The 12,697-nt window shown below is 37.7% G+C and overlaps 1 protein-coding gene across 3 annotated transcripts in view; it reads left to right on the forward strand.

Moving 5' to 3' along the window:
• The window catches only part of HPSE2 (heparanase 2 (inactive)), a 536,390-nt gene that overhangs the window by 385,484 nt on the left and 138,209 nt on the right, over positions 1 to 12,697 (forward strand). For all 3 annotated transcript variants that reach the window (XM_039871547.1, XM_039871548.1, XM_039871549.1), the window contains one exon: positions 9,958 to 10,051. In XM_039871547.1, coding sequence (XP_039727481.1) covers positions 9,958 to 10,051 — 94 coding nt within the window. The remainder of the gene's footprint in view (positions 1 to 9,957; positions 10,052 to 12,697) is intronic.

Raw genomic sequence — 12,697 nt, forward strand, 5'->3', positions numbered from 1 at the left:
CTTTACTTTATGTATCCAGAGGGCTAAATTTATAGTTTGTGAATTATTGAGTGCCTTTTTTTCAGTTTCTCTCAACCTTCCTTCTGGCCACTTTTTTTATCCAATAGCAAAAATGATAAAAATAAATGAGGAAGTAAGAGTGGAAAATAGGGTTAGAAGAACAAGAAAGCAGTGGGAAAGATTAACACTCTAAAATGCATATCAGCTGGTTTTATATCTCTTGTTAGAGATGGGCTACAAATGCTTCCAAGTAGCTAAATCAAAGTGGAAAATAAAATCTGGTTTACATAAATCAAAAACAAAACTGATTTTTTTTCATGAGAAACATTGTTTTCATGAAACTAAACCTTGAGATAAATTTTTCATATGGGTCCTCATAAAAAGTCTACTATATATGATGACATAGATGCTGTTTTACATGCACACATACACATGTGTGTGTAATATACACTTTTTGCCTACCCTATTCTTTCAAAGGCACAGATGCAAAATCTATATTAAGGAACAGCCATGGCATAGGGACTGAGGCAGTGCAAAATAGCAGTAATTTCTCAATGTCGTATATAAATGAGGGTGTGGAAAATCAACTGAAATAGAAAACTTACATGAGATCTTTGAGCAAGTCATTTTATTTTGTTTTCCTCACATGTTGGATATATTCTTATGTGCATCTGTTAGATATGCAAATTCATTAATACCAACTGAAATATAGGATTCTTGTATGTGTTGAGGGGACACCCAATGTATTATTTGACTCTGTGTCAAAGAGGAGACCTTGAGCCTTGGAGCCTTAGATCTGGAACGTGCCTTAGAAATCATTTTGGTCAAAAAATGGCAAATATGTGGCACATGTGCTTTCATTCCTTACTCTACCATGGCAGACATTACTATCTGATCACATTAATATACTAATTGACAAAGTAAAGTGGAGATAAGGCTGCTTTTCAACACAACCCTTAATGCAAGTACTGCCAAAAGATCAGTGCTGGCGTGAACAATAAGAACGCTTTTAGTGGATTTCTGGTTTTAGCCCCAATATATAAAGAGCTTGGAAGGTGTTACTCTAATTTATTCAATAAGAAAAAGCTGAACAGTTTGAAAATGAACAACTTTTCTTGGACTCATCAGAGAATTACAATTGCAGGGCAAAACAAAACCCTGAAATCTGGAAAGACAGGTGGATCCAGAGTCACCACCAACATTTGCTTACTTGGAACAGAAAATACTGAAGCCATAAATTGGTAGGAAAATTTAAGTGATAATTTTGATGAAGTGCTAGAGACTTATCATGGACCAGTTTGAGAGGGAGAAACTCCTGGATGCTTCAGTCTTAGCTCTCCTACTCCCTACTTTTGTGGAATTCAAAAAAAAATTCCCTCGTAGTTCTGGCCAGGGGAATATAAGAGTAATCATTGTGAACTATAACCAGAGCATTTTCTATTACAGTGGCAAGCTCTCCAAGGGAAAAGTCATAACCAGAGCCTTATCCCGTTTGGGAAAAGGCATTCCTTTCACTCTAACCCCTCTAGCTTTCCCGTCTCACCTAAGAGGGAAAAGCTATATCACTGGAAAGAAATTGTGATGTTTATAGCCCAAAGATACAGACCCACTAAAGACTGAAATTGAATCATAGTTAGGGAACCACCACACCAACAGAGTGCCAATGTACTAACAATGAATTACAGCTGAAAAAGCTGAAAGACACAGCCTCTCTGAGAAGGAGTAATTAGGGAAGCCTAAAGTCAAGAGGTAACACATAAACAAGTGCATGAGAGGAATTTGAAGCCTCTGGTACCTACAACTACAGCAAACAATACATAGCCCAACTCCTAGTCCACATCTTCACACTAAGGGTCTGCTTATCTGTTTCTATTACCTAATTCATCATGTTGGCTTTCAATAAAAAATTAAAAGGTATACCAAAAGACAAGTAAAAATATAGTCTGAACAGAGCAAGCATCTGATCTAAATTCAGGTACGATACAGATATTGTAATTATTAGATGGGGATTTAAAAATAACTATGATTAATATGTTAAAGGCTCTAATTGAAAACAAAAATAGATGGATAGTGTAAGCAGAGAGATGGAAATGCTACAAAATGATCAAAAGCAAATACTAGAAATCAGAAACACTATAACTGATGAAGAATGCCTTTGAAGCTCTCATCAGTAGACTGGACACATCTAAGGAATTAGTGAGCTTGAGAAATTTTTCAAACTGAAATGAAGAATGAAAAAAACAGAACATCCAAGAACCATGGGATAGTTTTAAAGTGTGTGACATACACGTAATTGGAATACTTGAAGGAGAAGAAAGAGAACAGAGGAGAATAATGAAGTAATAATGGCATGAAGTAATTCAAATATTGAAGTAATAATGGTTGAAAACTTTACAAAATTAATGACAGACACAAAACTATAGATCCAGGAAGCTCATAAATACCAAGTAGGATAAATATCAAGAAAACCAAACCTAAGAATATTCTGTTCAAGCTACAGAAAATCAAAGAAAAAGAGAAACCCTTGAAAGAAGCCAAGGGTAAGCAAACTTTACCTATATAGGACAAGAATGTGAAGTCATGCACCACCTCATGATAAGGAGACATTCTGAGACATGCATCATGAGGTGATTTCATCATTGTGCAAACATCATAGGTTGTACTTACACAAACCTTAATGGTATAGCCTACTGCACACCTAGGCTCTATGGAATAGCCTGTTGCTCCTAGGCTACAAGCCTGTACAAAATGTTACTGTACAAAACAACATGAGATTAAATCAAGCACAGGAAAAAGTGAGGCTATCAAGAGACTTGGTAAACACAAGATGTGTGAGGCTGCAGCCAGAGTAACATGGCATACTGTCACATACTGTTTTACAGCAAATTCTTTTTTATAAGTAGAAAGAGTACACTCTAAAACAACAATTAAAAGTATAATATAGTAAATACATAAACCAGTAATATAGTAATTTATTATTAAGTATTATGTACTGTACATTGTATGTGCTATACATTTATAAGACTAGCAGCACAGTAGGTTTGATTATACCAGCATCACCAAAAACATGCAAGTAATGTATTGCTCTATGGCGTTTCAGCTTGCTGAGATGTCACTAGGTGGTAGGAATTTTTCAGTTCCATTATAATCTTAGGGGATCACTGTCATATATGCATTTTATTGACTGAAATGTCATTATATGGAGCATTTTTTATATTTGCTCTTACTTTTGCACTTCTCCGGGGAACCAAGAAGTATCTCCTGAGGTTACTCAGAGGGGCAGATTTTTTTTCAGATATCTGCCTCATTTTGGAACCTGGATACACTAAGTGGTAAGGGGTTAGGGACAGGTTGCTCTCAGAAAGCATTGCTCAGTAAACATTTATGGTAATTGCCTGAAGAGCTATCAGATAAAAGGGGCTTGATTCTACAAGTTTCTGGGAGTTCATTGTGATTTATTTTGTCATTCTAAAGAAATATTTACTTTTGTACCTAATTTTGTGTTTTATACTTTGGATTTTTTTCTTAAAGAGGGTCCCCCAAGTTAATTTTCAGCCCTAAAACACATGGATTTACTCCTGCCCGCACAGTGGTAGCCATCATCTGCTACCACTCTGAAAATTCCCAGAGGTGCCCTCCTTAGAGCCCACTCCGATGGCTGGAGCTGCAGATGGCTTTTTCACCCCTCTCCTTCCCTGCTTCCTGTAGCACTCTCCTCGGCACTGCTAGGATCAAGGAAGGGCTAGCTGTCTGAGCCTCTGTCAAGACACAGTGTCTCTCCACAGACACTGGGTTCATGGGGAGAATGACCTGGGCTCAGGACCCAAAGGGATGTGCAAGGAATTAGGAGAAAGAAAAGATTTAAAAAAAAAAAAAATAGGGCCCTTAGGACAGCATTCGAGTCTCAGGGCCTCGCTTTTGACTCATTGTGGGTTATATTATACAGGCAGTCATGATTTCATTAAATGTATCATTTTGAGCACCCATTAAGTGCCTGTGGGATTGTCCACAATCCTGACCTTTACTTGTACCATTTTTCGATGATAACACTTTTTCAAAGTACCTACTCTTTGAAATTTCTAAACTCTTTAGCCAGCTGGATGACTCCTGTATGGATTTATAGGAACTGGTTTAAGAAAGCCAAAAAAACATCCATAGTCTGTAGGATTTTTTTTTATTTGTAACAGCATTATTTATTTCATCCAGGCTCTACTTGCCCAAAGTTTTTTTGAACACTAGATAAGATGATTGACCCATTACAAAGAAGATCAAGAATAATGTAGCCTCAGAAAGAAAACCTAAAGGCAAGTGGGAAGAAGAATGTGCTTAGCAGGAGCCCAGAGTGAGGACCTTTGGAGGAGGGGCAAATATAATTTATAAAGCTTTAGAGAGACCCATGTCAGCCTCTCCCATGTTTAGCTTTGAGGTGTCAGAATAGATTTTATAGGTCAACAGGGTTGTTCTAATGATTATCCAAGCTTCTCCCCTTTCTGTGGGGAAGGCTCCAGTTTTATGGAATTACCTGCCCAGTCAGCGGGCTGGGTGTTAGAATTCTGAGCAGACTGCCCCTCCTCCCTAAAAGCAGTAGGCGGCAAAATAGGTCCGGAAATTCCTGAGCATTGGGAAGCCAGTGCTAATGCAATTACCTGAAATAAAAGAAGAGGTCAGATAATAAGGGGCAAAGGTTTTTCCTTTTAAAGTAAAGAGCCAGGTAAACAAAACCAGCTGCCTCTGGAGCCAACAAACTCTTCTCATTAAATGTTTTAAGAGGCTAATGGGCATAAGTGGCTAATTGTAGTACAATGCCGAATACTGAATCTAAAGACCGGGAGAAGGGGGAAGGGTGATTAGGGTTAAAACCTGGCTGGCAGAGACAGAACGGGGAAGAGAACTGCCCCTGGCAGAGAATCCCTAAATAGACAGAATGGAATTAAAGTACGAGTAAAATGATTTGACCCTGGTGTCTCTAATGTTTCCATCGGTATTTTTGTGAGATGGGCTTGGAAGTCTCAACTGGGATAGTTTTAAATTTATATGCTAGTAAAACAGAATCTAGAATGTTTTTAAAATAACTAATTATGGAAAACTTTATGTGTATTTACTATGAAAAATTCTGAACGGGTATACAGCAAAATGTTAATGGGTCTCGCTACGTGTTGGGCTTATCAGTGATTTTTTGTTTTCAAATTTTAATTTTGTCTATGTCCATTTTTTAATTTGCCTATAATGAGTCTTATTTCTTTTATAATAAACAAATGAAAAACTTTAAAATGAAAGATATTAAACTGGAAGTAAAATTGAAACTAAGGAGAGCAGGAGAATTGGCGAATGAATTACTAAGTGGTTCCATTTAGTTTGTATGCTCTGCCATCTTTGCCATCTTCCCAAATGTGTAGTTGATATGACTTACCAGTCTACAGGCCAGCAGAAGGAGTGATGGCTGCTGGTAATGAGCCAGACTGGCTGTTTGTCCACACAGAAAGGTATCAACCTCGCTGCATTTGTAATAGTTCCCAGAAAGGTTATTTCTACACAGCCTTTCTTGGCTTCAGCTTTTAGTTGAACACCTCAGCCACTTGTGTGATCCTAAGAGATGGTGAAATTTCAGTAAAGCTTGGAAGAGGACTACAATTTGCCTGAAAATATCAGTCTTTGTGTTTCTAGAACCAGTCATTCAGCCAGGGTTAATATGGAAGATATTAAAGCACCTCTAATTGATAGATTTCCTTCCTCTTTTCCCTCTTCCTTTCTTTCACTCAATCCTTCCTTTCTTCTCTGATTTATTTAGTCTTCGGATACCTTTTTAGCCATTACTAAAGTAGTCAACTCTTGCGGCAATACTGTTTGATAGCTAAGAATGGTCTTTATCATCCCAGTGAGAAAGATAGAGAAGAGCAGAGAGAGTTCCCCCCAGGTCACTGGACAGTCAGTTGGAATCCAGTCCTACTTCCTTTTACTTAGTCATAGTGAGAAATCACCATCTTCATCATTTTTAACAATTAATTCTTACCAAATGGTTATCACAGGCTACTCCACCTTCTTCATGTCCAAATCTGAATGATAGATTGGGCTCTTTACCATCAGAGAACCAAAGCTCTGTAAAAGGCAGGAATTTTAAAAATAATCACAGATAGTAGACACTTAATGTTTCCTTAGAAGCTTCACACTTATGAAGGGTAAGTGCAGCAAGCTAGCTGTTCAAGGGTACCCAAGAAAAAGGCATAGGTATTTATCAGACTCATACCTATGGTTAAATTATCCCCTTTCTTAAAAGTGATACTAAATTCTGGGAGACCAAAGTTCATATTTCCACAGTACAATATAAATGCGGGTTTAATGTTGTAAATAAAAGTTGCTGAAACTTCTCAGTATAATATGGAGATTCCTCTGACATCCAAATATGAATGTGACTCAGACTGAGGTTATTAAAAAGATCATGATAGGCTGGTGAAGGAAGGGACTCTTAGCTGGGCCAAAGGTAGAGGCAATGCCCAGGGCCATATGTGTGGAACATTTTAGAAGGTGTCTGACATCTCCGTTAACTTCTCTTATTCTCTTGGAGAGCTCATCTATAGCCATGGCTTACTTCATTACTTACGAAGAAGATACCCAGGTCAATATTTTGTCTCAACTTTTTTTGTACCTCCTCCTCATGTCTCCAGCTACCCGTTACATATTTCCTCTTTGACATTCTCTGCATCTTTGATATTCCAAGCGGAATCATTCATCTCTTCGACAAACCCAAAACCTAGTCTGACTGGTCTACATGTCCTTGGCACCAGTGTCCTCCGAGACGTTCTCATAAGCTCATGGTCATAATTGTTTCCCTTCCTCTCTCCCTTACACTCTACAGAAGCTTTATTTTATTAGTTCTTCCTTCACAGGCTCTCACTTTTACTTCTTTTCATGACCTCCTTTACTTAGACCCAGATCCCTTCTTGCCTGCACTATTGAGATAAGATAACCTTGTCACTCAGGTTTCCTGCCTGGAGCTCTCCTCTCCCCTGCTCCACTCTAATTCACAGCCTACAAGAGTAGCCTGAGACTGACTGAGAGTGATTGAATCCAGCTTGTTAGGTTAAAAGCAAACCAAGAATAGGCTCTAAAAATCTTATACCAAAATTTTTACTGAAATTTCTCCTCTACATGTCATATGAAGAAGGAATTGGACTATTTCTGGGTCTAAGAAAACAGCTGTTGAATGGACAATAAGAGGGAACAAATTTTAAACCTATGTTAGAAGAGCCTTTCATGAATTTGATCTATAATACAGTGGAACAGTACTAATTATCTGTCCTAGATAATCACTTCTCAGAGATGTTGTAGCAAGTTTACACGATTGAGATCACGTGACCATTAAGGTCTTTTGAAGCTCCACATTTTGGCAACGTAATCACATCCCTCTCTATCCCTCCCTTAGCCTCCCACTTACTGGGAATCCAGAGTCTGTTCCTGGTGCTCCATACCTCCCTCATTCCAAATCCTACTGTGGATGAACATGCTGTCCTTCTCCATGCAGATGCTACTCTCTTCACCCCATCACATAGCTTTTCAGTTGCTGCCACCTTGGGCCCTTGAGTAACCTGGAGGGTAGATGTGGTTATTGAATGCCTTTCACGGGCCAACTTCTTTACCCAGCCTTTTTTCAGATTTAATTGGTATAGTAGCCCTGTGAAAATACTATTGTTTCTTTTAAAATCAATTTTAAAGAAAAAGAAACCCAATATCATATAAGTAATAAGTGACAAAGCTGAGATTGAACCAAGATTTTCTAACTCCAATTTCTTTGTACTTGAGAAAAAAGACAAAAGGAAGGAAGGGAAGAGTGAAGGGCCTCTCAAATTTGGGCCATGGATTATATGGGATAGGGAGAGTGTTCACAGGAATCCTACGTATTGAAAAGAGTACAGCTGGCATTTTTATCTCAGTAAGTTTTAAACTATATGTGTTATCAGCAAAACGTATACATTCTGATGTTTAAAATAGTTACTGGGAGCTAACAAAAAGAAAAGAGAAAACTGTAATACATTTCATTAAAACGTAAACAGTAATTACAGTTCATTTTTATCCTATGCCTAGTTATCATGTATTATAGTAACATGTATGCATGTCCTTCAGTGCGTTAGATTAACATTGTATGAATTATTTTAAATTTTAACACTACTATGTTTTAATGTGCCTGGCTTTCATGTACTATGCTATCTAATCACAACTTTTTAAAAAAATCGGAGATGCTAAAAGTGAAGTACTAGTAGGAAGAGGTTGTGAGGTAATGGACATGGGCACGAGAGCACTGTGTATTGCACATAATAAATGTTTATTGGATCATACCAGGAATGAGGTAAAAGGCCACATCATTGTTTTGTTTTATTCCCTAATATAAAAAACCACAAAAATTTTCAAAAGCATGTACCCTTTGATAAAATTCCACATTTAGAATTCTGTATTCACATAAATTTAATTAATTAGTCTCCTATTGTTTATGACCTCATCTTTGTGAGCTGAAAATTAGAAAAATTAGAAAAATAACAACAACTAAGAGTCGCTGAGTGCCGGACACTTTAGATTTATGTGCTTCATCTTCAATTAATCCTGAGAAGTAGGTATGTTACCTCTCTTTTGAGAATAAGAAAAGAGGCTGATAGAGGCCAATAACTTGTGCAAGATCACATAAGTGGTAAATACTTGATTTGAAATTTGAACTCAGATGTCTCTGGCTCCAAAACCCATACTCTTTCCAACATATCAGTGCTGGATTCTGTGGACATGTCTGAAGTGGTGAGGAGGCCAAAGGGAAGGCTGAATGGGTGAAGTTCATCTCCCGCCCTCACTTTAACCACAGTACCTGCTTTACAATTAGAAAAAGAAGTTTAACCAGTCTACTACATCACATATTTGTATGGGAATTTAACATTAAAAAAGAATTCTCATATAGTTCTGTAATATGTATTGAGAGGTTGATGTCTTATTAAAAATGAAATAATCTAGCATTAGCTATTAGCCAAGGGGACCTTAGTGGATTGGAAAAGGGACCAGGGAGTTATAAGCATTGATTTAAATTAAATTGATTTAATTTGGAATTTTGCAAAGGTAGAGGTGGGGAGGTTTGAGATAATGAAGTTCAGCTAACCCTGGGCCAATCTCAACTTAGTCTTCAGAGTGAGGCTTCACAAAGAGAGTCCCCAAGAGTTGGATGGACCTGTTTTAGTCTACCTGTTCACAGCATAGTATCAGCGCAACTCGATTTTTCATTTAAACTTCCTAACAAAACCAGACACCCTCACACCCATGAGTGCCAAACTTGTTACTATTTTAGGAGAGGACTCCTGGACTTTACTCTGTCTGACTTATTTATTTGTTTGTTTATTCGTTCATTCATCCATTCATTTACTTCAGATGTGGTAGAAGATCGACTACGAGATATTTTGCCCAGAGAGGCAAGAGGCAAGCTAGAGATGAAACCTTTGAGACCCACTCACTGCACTAAATCAGATTTTTGTGGTTGGGGTTTGTTTTCTTATTTAAAGGTGTGGAAACCTATCAAAATATTTGAGTATTCTTTCAAACTTCTCGCATATCTTTATTACTTTAAGTTATGAGTGGAGGTGGTATGGAATAGGTGTTAAATTACTTTCCCTAGGGTGGGGAAAGTAAGCTTTTCCCCATTACTCAATTTGTTTTACAGATTCCTGTCAATTCCTATTGAGCAGGCAATGTAGTTTCATGTGACAAAGGTTGAAAAAAAATCACACTATTAGCCCATAAATGGAGAAGGAAATGAAAAAAATAAAAATTATATTATTTCTTTGAAATGTAGCCAGGGTCGCACATTTTAGGATATAAGAGCCCACATGAACCCTGGGCTATTTCCTCAAGCAACAGAGACCTCTGACTAGAGAAGTGTATGTAGTCTCCTGCTCGAGATTTTATCTGATTCTTATTTTATTTTTATTCCAGTTGCTACATTGATGGCCGGGTGGTCAAGGTGATGGACTTCTTGAAAACTCGCCTGTTAGACACACTCTCTGACCAGATTAGGAAAATTCAGAAAGTGAGTAAAAGTCTCCTGGGAAGAAGAGGGGTCAGTTTGGGGGAAAGGCAAGGAAAAGGTCACAGGGTCCCAGCTGGGTGTCAGCACTGTGGAAATCAGGGTAGAAAAATAGTACAGTCATGATTCGCATGATATAGAGCTCCCTCTCACAGTTGGTGATTATTTATTGTTTTTCAAATTGAGAAAGGTTTGAATGTGCCCTATCAAGGTTTAAAACTTATCTATTTTAATAACAAATATTTTGTAATAGTTTGTTACTGAATTATGAGTTTCTTAAGGATAAGTTTACTTCATTATTTTCTTTTTGCAGGAGTTGTTTTGGGTTAGTTTAAGAAGAGAATGATTATATTCATTCAGTGAAATTCTGGTCTAGGGCATTGGCAATTCTGAGCCATACACCATATCTGTATGTCTTAGAATTAGCCGAGACATCTTACTTTTGTAAGGATGTGAGGAAAGCTATATTATATTAAGCAATTGCATGTAGATCCTCTTAGCAAACACCTTTGGTCAATAGTTCTCAAACTTAAGTACAAACAAAATCACCAGAGCTTGCTTGTAAAATTTCTAATCTCGCTTCTGATGTTCTGATATAGTATTTCTGGAGTGGATCTCAGACATCTCTATTTTTAATAGTTATTTGCAGAAAATTTACAGAAAAATAGCAACAAGTAGGTCTCCATTAATATGGGATGAATAAATAAGTGAATGGACAAATTAATGAATGGCTCATTTAAAATTAGCTATGTAATAAAATCCTATTTGGAACAATCATAGAAAAGCACTTTTGATTGCTAAAGTGGAAGTCTGTACCCTGTTTTGCATGCATATCGACATCACACTCAGATTACAAATATCTTTTTGAGTCCTCTTATTCTCAAAGGGTTTTAGAGGCTGAGAAGCCTTAGGCCTTCTGGACTTTTGCACCCATGTTTGATCCCTCTGGGGATTAGATGCATTGGCCAGCACCCTTATCTGTCACTGCCTTCTACTAGGCAAGGCCTAGGGGAACTGTATGACTTGAAATATCTCTTCCAGTGTCTGTTTGACATTCATTTAGTTTTTAACATTTAAGTATTTAATGTTCACTGAGCACTAAGCAAGTACCAGGCAAAGAGCCAGGTGCTAGGATACAAAATGGAATAAGATATGATCTCTACCCTGGAGGAACTCACAGTTTTAAGGTTTAATACTTTGAGCAGGTTGAGAAACATATTACCTAATGTAGTAGAATGTCAACCTATTGAACACTACAGTTTTCTAAGCATATTATGCTAACCCGATATTAGATATTGCTCTCTAAAAGTAAGTAAGGGTGGGAGGGAATTTCTTTCTTTCTTTCTTTTTCTTTCTTTCTTTCTTTCTTTCTTTCTTTCTTTCTTTCTTTCTTTCTTTCTTTCTTTCTTTCTTTCTGTAGATATGTATTGAGTACTTAATGTGTTTCAGCAGTATTCCAAGTGTTTTTATACAACACTGTACAAAATAGACGAGTCCTATATTTTTTACCTTTCTGGTTTTGAGTTTAATGACACGATCAAAGGGTTGTTGGAAGTAAGATGATTCAGTGACGTCATGGCACTGAGAGTGAAGGTTCTAACTCTGCTCCTGTAATTATTTAAATAGAACAAAAAGCTTTAAATCAGAACTAAGACAAAGGTGTTGGGAATTAGGTTCTCCCCTTTCTCTCCACTACCAATCACCCTCCACCAATGCGTACTCCTTAATCACAGAATGTTCAAACACTAAAATAAGTAAGCTAAGCTTACCTCCTGATTTGTGCAGGTAGGACCAAAGAAACTTAAGGAAGAGGGCCCAAACCCTGTGCACAGTTGAAATTCAGACATTTAAAAACATGTCTGATAGACTTGGATGGGGAGGGCAAAGTGTGATTTCAGGGAGAAACAGTGGAGACTCTAAGAGAAATAACCTACATGCAGAAGGCACCTGGCAGAGGATGGCTAAAATTAGCAGTAAGGCCTGTAGTCATCTTTTGGCTATTGCAAATAGAACATGCCCCGAGGTCCCCTCAGGTCTCGGTTACTGTTCTGGTTATGTCTTGTGCAACAAATTACCCCAAAACTTAGTGGCTTAAAACAACCATTTATTATGCCCATGGATTCTGTGGGTTAGGAATTCCCACAGGGAACTGTGAAATAGATATCATTCCATGATGTCTGAAGCTTCTACTGGAAGACTCAAAGGTTGGCATGACTCAAAGGCTGGTGACTAGAATCATCAGAAGGCTTGTTGACTCATGCGTCTGGCAGTTAGTTGATGTCAGCTATCGACTAGCACCTTCGTGGGACTGGTAACTGAAATACCTACATATAAACTCTTCATGTAGCCTGGGCTTTCTCCCAAGGTTCTAAAGTCAGGTGCCCAAGAGAGAGCCGGGTGGAAACTATATCACTTTCTCTAACCTACCCACAGAAGTCACAGGGCATCACTTTAGTCATAGTCTATTCAATGAGACAGTCACCAAGACCAATAGAGATTTGAGGGGAAAGAAAATAAACTTCTTTTGATGGGAGAGTGGCAAGATTCTGAAAGAACGTATAGGATCAGAAATACTTTTGCAGTTATTTTTGAAAAATACTCTCTGCCAAAGTTCTATCCTCCCTGTTTCATTTAGTAGCCTTCAGTCAT

This window comes from Pteropus medius, unplaced genomic scaffold (assembly GCF_902729225.1).
Source record: "Pteropus medius unplaced genomic scaffold, Ma_sr-lr_union100, whole genome shotgun sequence".
Classification (NCBI taxonomy): Eukaryota; Metazoa; Chordata; class Mammalia; order Chiroptera; family Pteropodidae; genus Pteropus; species Pteropus medius.